Genomic DNA, 18,315 nt, shown 5'->3' on the forward strand with positions numbered 1-18,315 from the left:
TACTCTTGCTGGAAATAGGATTCTATGTCAGCAGTTCTGTTCTGTTCTCGTTTGCTTTTTCAGCACTTGGAAAACATTATGTGAGGGCCTAGAAAGTAGTTCCTTTGGTAGAGAGCCTTCCTGGCGCGCACAGAGCCCTTATATATAATCCCAGCCAGGGGTGGGGTGGAGTGGGGGAGGTGGGGGGGTGGGGGGGTTGGGAGGGCAGTGGGGGCAGGGGAAAGACCAGGAGTTGAAAGCTATCCTTGGTTGAAGCCAGTCTGGCATACATGAAGTCTCAAAAACAGATGAGGAGGTCGGACTAGAGAGAGGGTGAAGAGCACTTGTTGCTCTTGCAGAAGACCTGGGTTTGATGAATAGCACTGAATGGTAGCTCACAACCATCTATATCTCCCGTTCCAGAGGAATCAGACACTCTCTTTTGACTTCCACATGCATCAAGTACGCTCATGTGTATGTGCAGACAGAACATTCATACACATAAAATAAGTAATCCAAAAAAGATTTTAAAAAAAGATTCTTACTTGGGCTGGAGAGATGACTGCTCTTCCAGAGGTTCTGAGTTCAATTCCCAGCAATCACAGGGTGACTCATAACCATCTGTAATGGGAACCCATGCCCTCTTCCGGTGTGTCTGAAGACAGTGACAGTGTACTCACATACATTTAAAAAAAAATTCTTAGTTTGGAGAAAAATTCAGTCATGAGCCAGGCATAGTCATCCTGGCCTATATGAGAGCTTTAGGCCAGCCTGGGCTACATGATGTCTTGGCCTGGAGTTCCTTGGGCTAATCCATTTGGGGTTGTTGTAGCTTCATCTTTGTTACTGTAATCCTCTCCTTCTCCTGCTCTCTTTTTTCTCTCTCTCCTTCCTTTCCTCCTTTCTCCTTTCTTCCTTCCCTTTCTTAGAGTTTTAATGTAGCCCATATAGCTTACAACTCTCAAGCTTTCTGCCTCTGTTGCTGTAAGAAAACATCTCTGTTGGTTCTAACCAAAAGCCACCTAGGAGAGGAAAAGATTAATTTGGCTTATACTTCCAGGTCACAGTTCATCACTGAGATAATTCATCAGGGGCTGAAACAGGAATTTGAAGCAGAAACCATGAAGGAACTTTGCTGTTGGCTTGGTTCTCCAGCTCCCTGGTAGGTTTAGGCATAGCTAGCTTTTATTTTATTCTTTTTATTTATGCATATGTGTGAACCTATATCAGTCACATGTTCAGGAGCCCTCTGAGGCCAAAAGAGGGCCCAAGATCCCCTGGATCTGGAGTTACAGATGATCTTTCTGCCTGGGCCTCTAGAGTGCTGGATTTTCTAGAAACATCACCAGGCATGGTTATAAATGGTTAGTCTCAGCCAGGCAGTGGTGGCTCACGCCTTTAATCCCAGCACTTGGGAGGCAGAGGCAGGCAGATTTCTGAGTTCAAGGCCAGCCTGGTCTATAGAGTGAGTTCCAGGACAGCCAGGGCTACACAGAGAAACCCTGTCTTGAAAAACCAAATAAATAAATAAATAAATAAATAAATAAATAAATAAATAAATAAATAAATAAAATAAATGGCTAGTCTCCTTTATCAGCTTAAGACTACTTAGGACTTTAGTTTTTAAGTGTATTTTCCCTGGTGTTATTTTTCCTCTTCCTCTTTCTCACCACACTCCCCAGCTATCTGAGGCAGAAAGATCATTGAAACCAGGAGCTGGAAAGTAGCCTGGGCAAAATATCAGACCCTATCTAAAAGAGAGAGAGGAGCAGGAGGCGGGGCGGAGAGAGGAAGGAAAGAAGTGGGGGACAGTGGAATTTAAGGGATCAATTCTGAGTCCGAATAAAAGTGTGTGAAGTGAAATATTTCCAGCAGGTGTTTGCATGGCTGAGTCACTAATTAAGCTGAGTCTTGAGATCTACTTGAGGTCTCTCTGGACTCTGAACAGGAGCAGTCTCAGCAGAGCTTTCTGTGCTTCTCTTGGCTTTAACTCTGGGTCAAGTCCAGGAGGAGAACTGTACTTTGCTCTCTCTGGGCCAGATTAGTTACTGTATAAAGTCCTGCAGCCCCTGCCCAGGTCCTAGCACACTTCGCTTTCTCTGTGGTTTATTTTGCTGTTTTTTGTTTGTTTTGAAGCAGGGTCTTGCTCTGTAGCCCAGGCTAACCTTACACTCAAGATCCTCTGCCTCAGTCTCAAGTGGCACATTATATATGCCACCACACTCAGCTTCAGGTCTGACTTTTTATGTTTCTTCTAATGTCATTTTATTATAATGCACTTTTTGGAGGGAGGTGCAGATTACAGATTCAGGGGGCTAGGATTGAATTTAGTGACTTGTTTTGAAGGTTTATTTGTTTTTGTTTTGTATATGTTTGTCTGCATGTATGTCTTTCTGGTGCCCTCTGGGGGCCAGAAGGGATAAACAAAACCTGTGTAATAACCATACCCGTTGACTTGGTGTTGATGGGGAAAGTTCACAAAGTTCACACCTAGATGAGAAGCTACAATCAGTGGCTGCTGAGGAGGGAGAATGACTTTTCTCCAGGGATGAGGCCCCTCTCCACACCAGTGGTCAACCCTCATCATATGCACAAGGACAGCTCCAAATGGACAAGAGAACTTGTTCTTGCAAAGGACCTGAGTTTGACTCTTAGCACCTACCTGGTGGCTTACTACTACTGTCTGTAACTCCATTTACAGGGGACCCAGTACTCTCTTCTGACTCTCCTGAGCACAGGGCGTGTACGTGATGCACAGACATACAGAAAATAATATGTTAAAACTTCTTTCTTTATGGGGTAAGGGGATGGATCTGGTTAAGAGCACTGACTGCTCTTCCAGAGGATGTATGTTCAATTTCCAGCAACCACATGGTGGCTCACAACCATCTGTAACTCCGGGTCTGACTTCCATGGGCACATGGTACACTGACATATATGCAGGCAAAACATCCATACACATGAAATAAATCTTTTAAAAAAATCCTCAAATCCCACCCCCCTCCACCCCCACCCCCACTTCCCTCTGGCTGAGGACCAGGATGTAACTATCAGCTACTTCTCCAACACCATGCCTGCTGCTGTGATAATGGACTAACCGTCTGAAATGAGTAGTGCTTCTGAAGAGACAAGACATCATCCTTGGACTTGCTGCCCAAGGACTTCACAGAGCCAAGACTTCCCAACAAGATTCACATGCAGCTAATTAAAGATAAGAAAGCAGGCCTAATTAGCAAAGCCATGGTGCTCAACTGCTGGGAGAAGCCAGAAAGAATCCAGTTGGGGGGCATCTGGAGGCCTAGGAGCCCAATAGCCATCAGTGTGGGTTTCCAGGTTGTGCGGGCCTCCTGTTATCACAACGGCTTTAAAGATCCTTGTTCAATCCAGGCCTACTCCATTAAAAACAGACTTGTTCTAATATCTTTGTTGTTTTTTTTTTTTAACAGCTCCCCTCTTCCCTTTTTCCCTTTCTTTCTGTCTCTCTGTCTCTGTGTCTCTGTCACTCTCTTCCCCAACCCCTCTCATTCTCTCATTCCATAGCTCTTTATATAGTCCTAGAACTTCTTAAACAAGGCTGTGTGTGTGTGTGTGTGTGTGTGTGTGTGTGTGTGTGCATGCCACACTGTGTGTAGTCAGAGGACAACTCTGGGAGTTGATTTTCATCTTCCACCTTGCTTTGCCTTTTTCTATTGCTCTACTGGTTCCAAAGGTCAAACTCAGTTCTTCAGGCCTGTGCATCAAATGCCTATTTATCTGCCTACCCATCTATTACCTTGTTTGCTTTTTAAGACAGTCTCACTATTGCGTCTAGGATGACCTTGAACACACTAGTCTCAAGGTCATAGGGATGGCTCTTCCTGCCTCAGTCTCCTGAATTCCTGTAATCATACAGGTATTATGGTTGGTTTCCATGTCAGCTTGCCACACATTAGAAGCACCTGAATAGAGAGCTTCACCTGAAGAACAGTCCTGACTGCCTTGACTAGAGTAGAAGGCCTACCTCGATTGTGAACAGCACCTTCAGGCAGCAGTGCAGATAAAGAGGATATTCAGAAGGAGATTCATTCTCTTGCCTTGTGCAGGATTGGCCTCCCTTAACCCAGTTCCTGTCTCTGCTGCTGCTGATCTTGTCCTTAATAGCAGAGTCACCATTCCAAGCTTTGTAGTGGAATAGGGACCAGCAGCTCTCAAAGAACTTTCAACTTTCCAGCACTGGATTGGGAACACTGAGGCAGCCCATCTTGAGGACTGAGGAGCTACCAGCTTTGGCCTCCACAGAAAGACAGGAAAGATAGGAATTCAGGATCAAGTACTGGGTTCTCAGCAGCTCAGGGGTGATTCAGAAGTCTTTATTTTAAAGCTCACTATTTATATACACCCTGTTCTGTTCTTCTAGAGAGCGCACTAAAACAGCAGGAGTCTATGTCATTGGCTTTACTGTCACTATTTGAAATGTTTTTGTGTATGTGTGATAGAGCTGTGAGTGAAGCCATGTGTCCCAGAACAGTTCTGTGGAGTCTTCAGTCTTCCCAAGGATTGTTGAACTTGACCTGGGCTTGTCAGGCTGAGCCATCTTCCTCCCTGTCTCCCACTCGTACCCCCACTTTTTTCTTTTGTTTTAAAGATTTATTTATGTATATGAGTGCTCTGTTTGCATTTTGCCTGCATGACAGAAGAGGGCATCAGATCCCATTACAGATGCTTGTGACCCACTGTGGGCGCAGGGAACTCAGGACCTTCGGACAACAGCCAGAGCTCTCAGCTCCTGAGCTCTCTCCAGCCTCAGCATACGGCTTTTTTTTTTTTTTAACTTTTATTTTATGTGCATTGTTTTTGTCTGTGTGAAGGTGTCAGCTCTTGCAGTTAGCAGTTGTGAGCTGCCATGTGGGTGCTGGGAATTAAACCCAAGGCCAAGTCCTCTGGAAGCCAGTTATGAGCCAGTGCTCTTAACTACTGAGCTCTCTCCAGCCCCCCAATTTTTTTTTGAGACAGGATTTCTTTCTTTTTTTTTTTTTATTTTGTTTTTTTTTTTTTCAAGACAGGGTTTCTCTGTGTAGCCCTGGGTGTCCTGGAACTCACTCTGTAGACTAGGCTGGCCTCGAACTCAGAAATCCGCCTGCCTCTGCCTCTCAGAGTGCTGGGATTACAGGCGTGTGCCACCACCACCCGGCTGAGACAGGATTTCTTTTTGTAACCCTGGTGTCCTGGAACTCCCTCTGCAGACCATCTGCTTCTGCCTCCTGAGCACTGGACTTAAAGGCCTGTGCCACCACAACCCTATCCCATGATTCTTTTTTATAGCAGTGCTTTTGATAAATTGTTTTAAAAAATTCCCACCCCCAAATCACAAAAGACTCCTACAGTCTCTTCAATTAGTTTTAGTTTTCTTTTCTTTTCTTTTCTTTTCTTTTCTTTTCTTTCTTTCCTTTCCTTTCCTTTTCTTTTTTTTCTTCTTCTTCTTCTTTTTTTTTTTTGCTACTCTTTAATTCACCTGGGTTTGCTTTTGTCTGGTGTGAGGTGTGGGAGTAGCTTGAGGTGTGGGAGTAGCCTGAGGTGTAGGAGTAACTGGCTTTTCTCCCCATAGACACCATTGCTCAGTGTGTGGATAATGGCCTCTCCCACTGATGTCAGTCCCCCTCCTTGTTCTCACAGGACCCAGGACCTGGCACTCCTGCTGGTACAGTGTTGCTATGGTCTTTGTGAGGTATACTAACACTGGGTGGGCCCGAGTCCCTCCTATGGTCCTTTTCAGAACTGACAAAGCTGTTCAGGGGCCATTCTGCTGGTATGTATATTTTAAAATGAATATCAAGTTTCTTTTTTAAAGTATTTATAGATTAGCTTAGGGAAAATGGACATTTTTATAATATTAAGGTAACTCATTGACATAGGTATCAATCACTTAATTTATATAGACTCCACTGTAATAACTCCTCCTCCTCCTTGTCCTCCTCCCCCTCTTTCTTCTTTGATTATATTTATTTTGTGTCTTAGTGTTTGTTTGAATGTCTGTACACCACATTCATGCAGTGCCTGGAGCAACCAGAAAGGGGCATAGGATCCCCTGGAGTCACAGATGATTGGGAAGGACCCTGCGGGGATCTCTGACATTATTAGTGATACTGTTAGGCTTGCAGACAGGAACCTAGCATAACTTCTGAGAGGCTCTACCCAGCAGCTGACTGAAACAGATGGAAATACCCACAGGCAGACATTGGATGGAGGTTGGGGACTTTTATGGAAGAGTTGGGGGAAGGTTTGAAGGCCCTGAAGGGGATGGCAACCTATAGGAAGATCAACAGTATCAACCATGACTTCTGGGAGCTCCAGAGACCAACCCACCAAGCAAAGAGCATACACAAGCTGGGAAAAGGCCCTCAGCACGTATGTATCAGGTGCACAGCTCAGTCTCTATGTGGGCCTCCCAACAACTGGAATAGAGGCTCCCCTAAAGTTGTAGCCTGACTGTGGTGTCTGTTCCCCATGGGTGCCTTGTCTGGGCTCAGTGGGAGAGTGCCAGAGTGGAGGGGTCCCTGGGGGCGAGGCACCCTCTCATGGGAGAGGGGAGGACGATGGAGGGAGAGACTCTGAGGTGTGCACCAGGAAAGGGGTAGCATTTGGGATGTAATAAATATTAATTTAAAAAAGGTTAAAATAAATTATAAAAAGCATTGTAGGAAGCTTCCAGCTTTCCAAAGTAGCTGTCTAGTTCACTGTTTTTTCTTGTTTTTTCTTTTTGTGGTGGTTGTTTTAAGACATACCTCAGGCTGACCTGGAGCTTGCTAGGTAGAGCAGGCTACAGAACTCAGAGCCCCTGCACCTGCCTCTGCTATCCTAGTGCTAGGACTAAAGACCCACCCCACCTCACCTGGCGTAGTCTGTTTTCAAATGAGAGGTGTAAGTGCTCAGTATTGATGCTCACGGAAGCCGTGACATCATTTGTTAGCATTGTTTGCCTGTGGCACCCTTTTATTATTTGAGTCCCACCTCAAACTGTTTTGGGGACTGTGGTTGGTTACTTAGTCAACTGAGACAGGGTCTGATGGAGCCGTGGTTGCCTTCAGCTCCTGACCCTCCTGCCTGCATCTCTCAAGTGCTGGGCTTACAGGTGCATGTCAACATGGCCTGCTTGCTGGCTACAATGTTTTAGCAGTTTCTCTGACTCTGAACCCTTCCCTCCCACTTCCAGGCTCACCGGAGTCTTCACATTCCACATGTAGGCTCATCATTCCCTGAACCCAAGCCGTGGTGCCTGGCTTTCCCCAAGAATGTGTTGTCCAGTTTCTGCTGACACATTACATCATCTTGTGTTTGGCCTCTAACCTGATGTGAGAAGTTGTTTTTGAAATATCATTCAGCCAAGGTGACCAGACTTTCCTGTACTGAAGAAGACCTGGTGACTTTTTCTTGCTTTTTCAACTTTTTGTTGTATTTTTTTTTTACCTGTGTGTATATCTGTGCACTATGCACATGACTAGCTCTGAGAGGTCAGAAGAGGGTGTTGGCTCTCCTGGGACTGGAGTTGTAGAAGGTGGAAAACCCTTGTGCTCTGGCCTGGTGACTCCTTGCTTGCACCGAGATCCCCAAAGGGACTGCTGCGTGCTCCTGTCTTGTTTTCTCTTCTCTTTTTGGAGACTAAGTATTGCTTTGTAGCCCAGGTTCCTCTGAAGCTCCTTTCTCAATGCTGGGATTAAAGGTAGGCTTCAGCTGCACGTGGCACTTGTGTATTTTTATTTTTATTTTTATTTATTTATTTATTTTTTGGTTTTTTGGTTTTCTCGAGACAGGGTTTCTCTGTATAGCCTGGCTGTCCTGGAACTCACTTTGTATATATTTTTATTGTTAAAAGGCCTTTTCTCTATACTGTGTCATGAGCTCTCTGGTATTATTTTTAAAAATAATTTTTTCAGTTTTTTTTAAAAGAGTTATTTATTATTATGAGTATACTGTAGCTGTCTTCAGACACACCAGAAGAGGGTGTCAGATCTCTTTACAGGTGGTTGTGAGCCACCATGTGGTTGTTAGGATTTGAACTCAGGACCTCTGGGAGAACAGTCAGTGCTCTTACCTGCTGAGCCACTGCTCCAGCCCTTTTCCAGTCTTTCTTTTTCTTTCTTTTCTTTTCTTTTTTTTTCTTTCTTTTTTCTTTTTTTTTTTTTTTTTTTTTTTTTTTTTTTTTTTTTTTGGTTTTTTTCAAGACAGGGTTCTCTGTGTAGCTGGGGCTGTCCTGGAACTCACTCTGTGGACCAGGCTGGTCTTGAGCTCTGAAATCCACCTGCCTCTGCCTCCCAAGTGCTGGGATTAAAGGCGTGTGCTACTACTGCCCGGCTTTTTCCAGTCTTTCAAGACAGGATTTCTTTCTGTGTATAGCTCTAACTGTCCTCAAACTTGCTTTGTAGACTAGGTTGGCCTCAAACTCACAGAGATCCTCCTGCCTCTGCCTCCTATGTGCTGGGATTAAAGGTGTGCATCACCACTACCTGAGTCTGTGATTATCGCAGAGAGCAGCAGACAGGCATGGCACTGGAGCAGTGGCCGAGAGCTTTCCATCCTGATCCCTGCAACAGGCAGGGAGGGAAGGGGAGAGGGAGGGAAGGGGAGAGGGAGGGAAGGGGAGAGGGAGGGAAGGGGAGAGGGAGGGAAGGAGAGAGGGAGGGAAGGGGAGAGGGAGGGAAGGAGAGAGGGAGGGAAGGGGAGAGGGAGGGAAGGGGAGAGGGAGGGAAGGGGAGAGGGAGGGAAGGAGAGAGGGAGGGAAGGGGAGAGGGAGGGAAGGGGAGAGGGAGGGAAGGGGAGAGGGAGGGAAGGAGAGAGGGAGGGAAGGAGAGAGGGAGGGAAGGGGAGAGGGAGGGAAGGGGAGAGGGAGGGAAGGAGGGGGAGAGGGAAGAAGGGAGTGGGGGAGTGCATGAGCCTGGCAAGGGCTTTTATATGGCCTCAATGCCAGCAGTGATGGCCACACCTCCTCCAGCAAGACCACACCTTCCTAATAGGTCACCAACTGGAGACTAAGTATGTAAATCTTTAAGCCTGCGGGTGTCATTCTCCTTCCAATAATCACACAATCATATCTCTGGACATGTGCTTAGAAAGACTAATTCTCAGTAAAAAGATGTCAGCAGTTCATTTAGTCTGTTTGTATCTGCAGCATGCAACTCTACTAAATAACCTGGGACACGGCCAACCAGCAGGCAGACACTTGGTTAGTGTCTACTGGGTGCTCCCTGGCCTGGCTCTGCTAACTCACCTTGCCTGCTAGGAACAAGAGACTGCTATTTGTGCTCACCACAGAGGGAGCTCCCCTGTGACTGACTAGCTGGGGGTGGCACCTTGAGAAGGTCCTGGGTGATCAGCAGCAGAGTCCTCCCTCTGCTCTGGCAGAGACAGCTGCAGCTGTTCAGAGTAGCTAGCCAAAAGGAGTTGGTGAAGGGAGTGGCTTCCTGTTGGGCTAAGATCTTTGTGGCTAGCTTGGAAGTCAGCGTCCAGAGAAACTGGAATTTTTCAACATACAAATACAAAACCAAGACTGGCTCACAGGCATGTTCTGGACACCTCCGGCTGGTTAGGAGAATTGGAGAGACCCCAGGCTAGCCCCATCACCCTTCCTGCTCTGTTTCTGTTCAGGAATGGACTTAGCCGGAAATGCAAGTCTGACATGAACATGAAAGTCAGAGGATAGCTTGTAGTTTCACTCGCTCCTTTCTTCATGTGGGTCCAGGTATCAAACTCAGGTCATTAGGTTTGGCAGACAGCACCTTTACCCTGAGCCCAGTTTAGACATTATATGTTCTATACACGGGTCCCACTTTGTGTCTTTTTGGTTTCAGTTGTATTAAGGTTGTCTATACTGGCTGGTTTTGTGTGTCAACTTGACACAGGCTGGAGTTATCACAGAGAAAGGAGCTTCAGTTAGGAAGTGCCTCCATGAAATCCAGCTGTGGGGCATTTTCTCAATTAGTGACCAAGGAGGGAGGGCCCCTTGTGGGTGGTGCCACCTTTGGGCTGGTGTTCTTGGGTTCTATAAGAGAACAGGCTGAGCAATCCAGGGGAAGCAGGCCAGTAAGAAACATCCCTCCATGGCCTCTGCATCAGCTCCTGCTTCCTGACCTGCTTGAGTTCCTGTCCTGGCTTCCTTTGGTGATGAACAGCAGCATGGAAGTGTAAGCTGAATAAACCCTTTCCTCCCCAAGTTGCTTCTTGGTCATGAGTTTGTGCAGGAATAGAACCCCTGACTAAGACCATTGTCCCTGTGAGCATGGGTTTGGAACTACGCTGTGGGGCTTGAGGAGCTCACCAGTGGTCAAGTGAGAGTCTTCCTTTTTCTTTTTTAACTCTTTGGTTTTTTCAAGTCAGGATTTCTCTATGGAGCCTTGGCTGTTTTGGACTTCATTCTGTAGACTAGGCTGGCCTCAGACTCACAGAAATCCTCTTGCCTTTACCTCCCAAGTGCTGGGATTGAAGGTGCTTGCTGTCACCACCACCACTCAGTAGAAGCAACTCTTATTAACCTGTATAATCATAGTATCCGGTTTGTAAGTGCTTACTAATGTTTGAACAAATGTCTGCATTTAGCACAGTGCCCTTTAGCCCAGGCCCTGACTCAGAGGCTGGGGTTCAAGGCGGTGAGTTCATTTCCATAAATCCTTTCTGGGGTCTGCAATGGAAAAGGAGAAATTAGTAGGTAGCAGGAGAAACAGGCTTCACGTGTGAGAAGCAGACAAGGGCCACAAGGCCACGCTGGTCTCAGAAGATTGAGGGCCTTTGACAGCTAGGGGACAAAATGAGGAAATGAAGATAACTGTTCTGTGAAATGTAAAATGATCACAGACACACATGGTCAACAACAGTGATTCACGAGCCTTCTGCATCATGACCTGTGCGGATGACCTTCTGCATCATGACCTGTGCGGATGACCTTCTGCATCATGACCTGTGCGGATGACCTTCTGCATCATGACCTGTGCGGATGACCGCAGCTACAGATTCTTTTCATGCATTCTGACAGAAGTGATTATTTTCCTGGATTCGGGTGATATGTAAGGTGTTAACATAAAGGGCTTCCAGCTGGGCATGGTGGCACATGTTTGGAATCTCAGCACTTAGGAAGATGAGGCAGGAGGATTCTGAATGTGGCTTATGTGGCTGTAGGCTAGACTGGTCTACATAGTGAGATCCTGTTTCAAGAAACCCCCTCTCTTAAAAGCCAATAACAAAAAATCAAAATGTTTATTCCTCTACTTCTTACCCAGTGAGGAACTCCTAGCCAGCTGTTTAAAAAGCAGCTTCTGAGTACCTCATCACACCAGAGCTCACACCTGCAGTCTTAGCCCCTGGAGGGCCTGGAAGGTCAGGAGTTCAAAGCCAGTCTGAGCTCTACAAAACCTACCTTCAAGACAAATGAAGCAATGAAAACCAGGCCTGGTGGCTCATGATGGTCATCCTAGCACTCAGGTGGCCAAGGCAGAAAGTTCAAAACTTCAGTGCCATTCTGGGTTACACTCAAGACCAGTGTATTTTGGACAGCAGTTGGAAAAATAGTATCATTGACAACCACCATAAGGTGGCAGCAAGAAAAGGAGAGGAATAGCAGGTGTCTTGTTCAAAGTAAGGAGATCAAGGTGGGCGTATCCTGCTGTCATCTTGAAGGTGCGGGGCCCAATACTGAACATAGGCTTGGTCAGGTCAGGCATGTCACTGCAGACTAATTCTGGATGACGACCTTATTACCAGGTCTTTATGGAGACTTTTTGTCTGTGTTAGTGTGAATTGGGCCCTGTAAGGGTATGATAGCATGTATTGCACTTGGTGGTTGTGGTGGTTTGAATGAGAATACCCCACTCCATGAACACACACACACACACACATACACACACACACACACTAAGGACCAAGGCTCACGCTTCAATGTTTGGTTCTTAGTTGGTGGAACTGTATGGAAAGATTAATATGGCCTTATTGGAGCCTTTGAGGTTTCAAAAATCTCTTCCCAGTTCTCTGCTTCATGGTTGTCATCTGAAAATGGGAACTCTGAGCTTCTGCTCCAGCACTGTGCCTGCTGCCATGCTCCCTCCATGATGATTCTGGAATCTGAACCTCAGGAACCTCAATCTTCAACTGTTTTCTTTTATATGTTGCCTTAGATATGGGGTGGGGTCTTAGGATGGCAATAGAAAAGTATCTAAGCCAGGGGTAGTATGGGAGGTGTGGGATGCTTGCTCCCTTGGATGCATCCATTAGAATCACCAACACAGGGCAGCTGTACAAAAGATACCACTACATGTTGAGAATGGGGTCTACAGCACTAATGGCTTGTGGTTTCAACTGTTATTAGAGGTCTGCTTCTCTCCTGAAATGATAGGCCTGTGGCTTACAGAGCTGGCTGAAACCCAGGCAAAGGATGCTGGGATGGGGTGGGGCAAGGGACATGGGATGGGGCAGCTGCCTCCCCTGCCCCCACAGCAGAGGCAGAGGATTAGGTGACAGTCCCCAAACCTAGCCCGGAACTAACACCCTCCTCCCTTCACACAGGCACCTTGGCCTGTTCCCTCAAGCTTGTCAAAGCTCAGAATAACCTGAGAACCAGACATCAGGATGGCTGGGGCTCTGCTTGGGGCCCTGCTGCTCCTGACATTCTTTGGTAGGGACAGGGGTCAGGGGAACCAGGTGGATCCATGTGTCAACATGAAGGGAATAGAGAAAGAATGAAGACCAGGGTGGGGACTGAGACAGGACTTGGTCCCCAGGTGCATGATTGTTGGTTTAGGAGAAATCTAGAAATATGTACAAAGGAGGGGTGCACTGTCCGGAGGGGCAGAGGGAAGCCTTTCAGGCTGCTGCTTCCTGCACAGTGGCGCTTCCTTCTTGAATCGTAGGCAGAAGCCAGGGCAGGAATGAAGAGCTCAGCCTGTATCACCATCTCTTCGACAATTATGACTCAGAATCCCGGCCAGTGAGGAGACCTGAGGACACTGTCACTATCACCCTCAAGGTCACCCTAACCAACCTCATCTCACTGGTAAGACCTTCCCCCAGTTCTAATCCTATACCCTCACTTCTACCCCCGACTCCTGACTTCAGCAGGCTTCTTTCTGTTGTAGAACGAGAAAGAAGAAACTCTGACCACCAATGTCTGGATTGGGATTGTGAGTCAGACTTGGGGAGCAGTGGGAGGGTTCCCAGCCAAACTCGTTCATCATCCAGGAAGATGAAGATGGAGAGCACATACCCTCTCGTCCCCATCTCTTAGGACTGGCATGACTATCGGCTCAACTTCAGCAAGGATGATTTTGCAGGTTTAGAAAGCCTTCGTGTCCCTTCAGAACGTGTATGGCTGCCAGAAATTGTTCTAGAAAACAAGTGAGGGTTACCCAAGAGGGCGGGCTGCACGGGAACTTGCTTTGGGGGATTTGGTTGGTGAAGGAGGTTCAGACATGTGAAAAGCTTGGTTTCCACAGCATTGATGGGCAGTTTGGAGTGGCCTTCGACGCCAATGTTCTAGTCTATGAGGGAGGCTTTGTGAGCTGGCTGCCCCCAGCCATCTACCGCAGCACCTGCGCAGTGGAGGTCACCTACTTCCCCTTTGACTGGCAGAACTGCTCTCTCATTTTTCGGTAGGAAGAATCACTTCAGGCACCATATTGAGAAGGGCCTAGAGCAGGGACAGGGCCTGCTATGGAGGAATTGGTGGGGTCTTCTCTGGAAGGACTTTGTGAAGGAGGTGGAGTGAGGTGTTGGAATGAAGGGCTGGGAAGCTGGATCTAGGTTTGCAGCAGGGATGGGCACAGGCTTCTTGCTGCCATTTTGTAGTTTCAGCCCATAGTCCCAGCTACTCCTCAGGAGTCTGAGGCATAAAAATTACTTGAGTCCAGGAATTCCTTGGACAACATGGTGAGCCCGTCAGCAACCCAAAACAAAACAAAAAGCAGGATTGGACACGGGCTGGGGACTGTGGGCAAAAGAGAGCCATGCTAGCGCCAGATCCCAGCTTCAGGGTGCCCAGCGTCGGGGTAAAGCCTGGCCCTGTCTCACAGCTCCCAGACCTACAATGCTGAAGAGGTGGAGTTCATCTTTGCAGTGGATGACAATGGCAACACCATCAACAAAATTGACATCGACACCGAGGCTTTTACCGGTGAAGGAATATGCCCTTTTCCCAAAAACATCTTCTCCCAGATAAGGTTCAAGGAGGGGCTTTCAGTGTGGGGCTTGACTTGAGCCACACAACCGGAAGCTGAGCTTCTTGAAGTCACTCTGGATTGTAATTCTCCTCGAATGTGCTATTCCCACACCCCCACCAGAAATGCCCCCATGCTGACAGCCCAGGCTTCAAGTGGCTCTCTTGACCTGGAGCTGCAGCTGTGCGGGCTGACTGCACCCTGTCCTGCAGAGAACGGGGAATGGGCCATCGACTACTGTCCAGGCGCGATTCGCCACTATGAGGGAGGCTCCACTGAAGGCCCTGGAGAAACTGACGTCATCTACACGCTCATCATCCGCCGGAAGCCGCTTTTTTACGTCATTAACATAATTGTGCCTTGCGTGCTCATTTCTGGCTTGGTGCTGCTCGCTTACTTCCTGCCTGCGCAGGGTAAGGAATGACCCTGACTCCTGCACCCAAGGCTGGGCTTGCTCCCTGGCTCGCCTCTCACAGCTTGCTCCCTCTAGCTGGTGGCCAGAAATGCACCGTCTCTATCAACGTCCTGCTAGCCCAGACTGTCTTCTTGTTTCTAATTGCCCAGAAAATTCCGGAGACTTCTTTGAGCGTGCCGCTGCTGGGCAGGTAATCTCAAGTGGATACTACAGAGATGGGGGCATGTGGAGGACGGAGCCAAAGAGGCTGGCATAGGGACTTGATGTTGTCCCGTTCTGGACTTTTATTTGGACACAGGGTTGGACTGGGACAGTGATGGATTATCTGTTCCCCCATTCTCCTCACTGCTGCTGGACGACACCTTGAGGTTTCCCGAGTATCTCTGTTAAGAGGACAGTATAGCTCAGTATCTCCTTAATTATACCTCCTCTGACCCGTGTCACACCCTTTGTCCCAAACGCACCAGATCCCCAGGGACCCCAAGGCCCAGTTGGTGTAGGGTTTGTTGCAGGGATGAAGCAGACCCGTGCAAACCTCGTCCACACAGGTACAACCACGCCCCCTGGATCAGGTACCGGGCACTTGCGCCAGCGGCTGCTCCAGCTTGCCGAATCCCCTGTCCTGTGGCCAGGGCCACACGGGCCAGCGCCCTACCGGGATCCCCAGTGTCCGGGGCTGGGCCTGGGCAGCTGTTGCCACTGTCCAGTCGCTGCACCTCCTGCTGCAGCCACAGGGCTGAGATCTGCATTGGGGCATATGGGCTAGAGGTCCCTGCTTTTGCTGGCCTAGCCCTCTCCCCCCTTTCTTTCCATCCCTCCACTTCCCAGAGCTGCACCTCTAACAAGGTGGCTCCGAAGCTCATGATGCTGGTTGCAGCTTCTCTTAGTACCAGTCCTAAGGTGGCCTTCTGGGTGGGTGGCTTGTCAGATTCCAGGGGGTCCTGGGACTTAAGCTCTTTGAACCTTTGCACCAGATATTCGTGAGCTGCCGCCACAGCAAGTTCCAGGGAAGATAGAAGTGGGGGTTGTAAGGCCACCTGGAGAGCAGGGGTAGTGGAGGGGTTACATGGGAAGGAAGGGTCATAGCAGGAAGCGCTGGAGAAATCTCCAGATTCTGCCTTTGGGTGGGCCATTCTAATACCCTCACCTCGGTGGAGCTGTGGAAGTGGTAGACCCACAGCAGGGTGTCCAAATTGCTGGGAATCCCCTTCATGGCTGCAGCAGATGGTATATGCAGAAGGGCCGGGACAATACTGGCATCTTCAAGGAGTAGCAAGAAGTAACTCCCAGCAGTTGTGCGGAGGTGGTATTTGTGAGGTAGAGACAGCTAGTGCTTCTGTTTGTGGGATGCCATGACATCAGGCTTCCTGTATTTCAGGTATCTTATTTTCGTCATGGTGGTTGCCACGCTCATTGTCATGAATTGCGTCATCGTGCTCAACGTATCTTTGCGGACGCCAACGACTCATGCCTCATCCCCTCGGCTGCGCCAGGTAAGCGCTGGTTGAAGAAAGGCAGGCCCAAGATTGGGAAACGAGCTTGAAATCTCTCTCTGCCCTGGCTGCAGATTTTATTAGAGCTACTGCCGCGTCTCCTGGGCTCGAGCTCACCCCCAGAGGATCCCCGAACTTCCTCACCAGCGAGGCGTGCCTCGTCTGTGGGCATTTTGCTCAGAGCGGAGGAGCTCATCTTGAAAAAGCCGCGGAGTGAACTTGTGTTTGAGGGGCAGAGGCATCGGCATGGAACTTGGACCGGTGAGCACAGCTCTTGGTGGTCAAAGCATACACTCGCCGTTGGGGACGCTTTTTTAATGACCCAAAACGCTTGGTGTTGCCTTAGCAGCAGCCCTCTGCCAGAGCCTGGGTGCTGCGGCCCCTGAGATCCGCTGCTGTGTGGATGCTGTGAACTTTGTAGCTGAGAGCACAAGGGACCAGGAAGCCACTGGAGAGGTGGGTTGGGAGGTTGAGGCGGAGCGGTGCTATATGCCCCGCCCTCCAGGCCCCTCCCTCGCTAAGCGCTCTCTCTCACAGGAACTGTCCGACTGGGTGCGGATGGGGAAGGCCCTGGACAATGTCTGCTTTTGGGCAGCTTTGATCCTCTTCAGCGTCGGTTCTACTCTCATCTTCCTTGGGGGTTACTTCAACCAGGTTCCTGATCTCCCCTACCCACCGTGCATCCAACCATGAGCCTGTGCCGGCACCGCCTCAGCCCCATCCCCCAAGAAAGAGATTTTGGAAACAGGTGCTGACAATAAATCTGGTTTGTGAACTTGCACGAGAGGTGGTGTGGTCATGTGGGTGGGTGGGTTGGCCAGCCACTTGAAGCCAATTGGTTTAATTTTGCTCTTGGCGCCTTTCTAACCTAGAGAATGTTTAGTTGATAGTCAGTGAGGTTTTTACAAGCCCTAGACATGGAAACACTGAAGCCAGAAGTCTGGCCTGGCCCTGCTGGGGCTGGTAAAAACTAAATAAATCTTGTCAAAGGGTCCTACAGGGTTAGGACTGAGACTGACCTGGGCTCCTCCACCATGTCTTCTTGGATTCCTGCCTCTGCCATCCACCTCACTTCATAGACCCTAATGCCTTTCCTCTACCCTCTCCATTCCCAACTCTTCAAAGTTCTCCCTAGAAAGTATCCAGGTCTGAGAGAGAACAATGGTAGGATCTCAAAATGGTGGAAGCTGGTTGACTTGTCTTTATTAACAAAGGGGATATCCAAGGCCACTACATTGAGAAAGGGCACGGGAGGGACAAGGGCTATTTGCTGCTCACACTATATACAGATGCAAGCAAGGGAGGATGGAGGGGGGGAGCTCTGAGCTCTCTCCCTCTAGGGAAGGGGAGAGGCTAGAATGGGTGGGGGTGGGGAGAAAAGGGGGGAATGTTTTGGCTATGGGGTCCCTCCTCCATTCCCTGGGGGCTGGGGGGGGAAATCATTAAAGTGCTTTCAGAAAATGAGGAAATGGTCCCTGCCTCTGGAGTGGCTGGTGACCAGCTCCCCTACAGGGCCCATTGAACACCCCCCCAGAGTCTGGTACATTCAAGGGGGGAGCCGGCTCCCCTGGCGTGCAAGTAAAGGGGTCAGGGCCCTGCTCAGTCAGCAGCAATGGGTAAGGGGTTCACGCCCCAAGCACTCTCCTCTTCTGTGGAGAAAAGGGGAGGAGCAAGTCCCACTCAATTCCTGTTAGGGGAAGGAAGCTGTGTCATTCCCCAGAAGTTGGGGAAAGGCACAGTTTTGAGAATGTTGGGAGAAAGGATGGTCACGTGATCACAAAAGCTTCAGGGATATGAGGTCACGTTCCCAGCAGGCTCCAGTGAATCAAACCAGTAAAAGCAAAAGCCCGAGGGGGTGGGAGGGCAGGGGCGGCCTGGGTAGTCTGGCTGTGGGTAGAGAGCTGGGTCCATGTGGGGAGCCCCAGCCCAGGGGCCTCGTCACCAGTTCATGATGCAATTACGGTTCAGAGTCATAAAGTAAACTTGGCTGCTTCCTCCAGAGCGGACTGAGGCAAAAAACACCTGGATAAAGGAGAAAAGACATCACCAAGGGCTAAAGTGTGTGTGTGTGTGTGTGTGTGTGTGTGTGTGTGTGTGTGTGGTGAAGGTGTGCAGGGAGGAGAGAAGAGGTCATTACTGGGAGAGAGAAGAAGTGAATGACTCCTGTTTCTCTCCATCCCCAAGGAAAGGCAAAGAAGTGTTACCAGGTCCCTGGGGTAAAGGCAACAGAGCCAAGGGGAAGAAGGGCGTGGCTCTGACA

The 18,315-nt window shown here is 48.8% G+C and overlaps 3 protein-coding genes across 10 annotated transcripts in view; 1 reads left to right on the forward strand and 2 right to left on the reverse strand.

The window, feature by feature from the left end:
• Nucleotides 1-12,557: 12,557 nt before the first annotated feature.
• On the forward strand, nucleotides 12,558-16,834 carry Chrne (cholinergic receptor nicotinic epsilon subunit). The gene is made up of 12 exons (XM_052197614.1): nucleotides 12,558-12,610; nucleotides 12,846-12,988; nucleotides 13,071-13,115; nucleotides 13,220-13,329; nucleotides 13,428-13,583; nucleotides 14,004-14,104; nucleotides 14,360-14,560; nucleotides 14,638-14,752; nucleotides 15,941-16,055; nucleotides 16,130-16,316; nucleotides 16,405-16,511; nucleotides 16,593-16,834. The coding sequence occupies exons 1-12, from the start codon at nucleotides 12,565-12,567 to the stop codon at nucleotides 16,746-16,748; spliced, it is 1,482 nt and encodes a 493-aa protein (XP_052053574.1). The 5' UTR covers nucleotides 12,558-12,564; the 3' UTR covers nucleotides 16,749-16,834.
• C10H17orf107 (chromosome 10 C17orf107 homolog) lies at nucleotides 14,769-16,019 on the reverse strand. Its single transcript, XM_052197615.1, has 4 exons — nucleotides 15,710-16,019; nucleotides 15,399-15,599; nucleotides 15,027-15,305; nucleotides 14,769-14,945 (listed from the first exon to the last, which is right to left on the reverse strand). Exons 1-4 carry the CDS (start codon nucleotides 15,773-15,775, stop codon nucleotides 14,847-14,849), a joined length of 645 nt encoding a protein of 214 aa, XP_052053575.1. The 5' UTR covers nucleotides 15,776-16,019; the 3' UTR covers nucleotides 14,769-14,846.
• Nucleotides 16,835-17,233: 399 nt separating the features above from the next.
• Nucleotides 17,234-18,315, reverse strand: part of Mink1 (misshapen like kinase 1) — a 52,521-nt gene continuing 51,439 nt past the window's right edge. For all 8 annotated transcript variants that reach the window (XM_052197608.1, XM_052197606.1, XM_052197610.1 and 5 more), the window contains one exon: nucleotides 17,234-18,077. In XM_052197608.1, coding sequence (XP_052053568.1) covers nucleotides 17,994-18,077 — 84 coding nt within the window. In that variant the 3' untranslated portion in view covers nucleotides 17,234-17,993. The remainder of the gene's footprint in view (nucleotides 18,078-18,315) is intronic.

Source organism: Apodemus sylvaticus, chromosome 10, assembly GCF_947179515.1.
Source record: "Apodemus sylvaticus chromosome 10, mApoSyl1.1, whole genome shotgun sequence".
Classification (NCBI taxonomy): Eukaryota; Metazoa; Chordata; class Mammalia; order Rodentia; family Muridae; genus Apodemus; species Apodemus sylvaticus.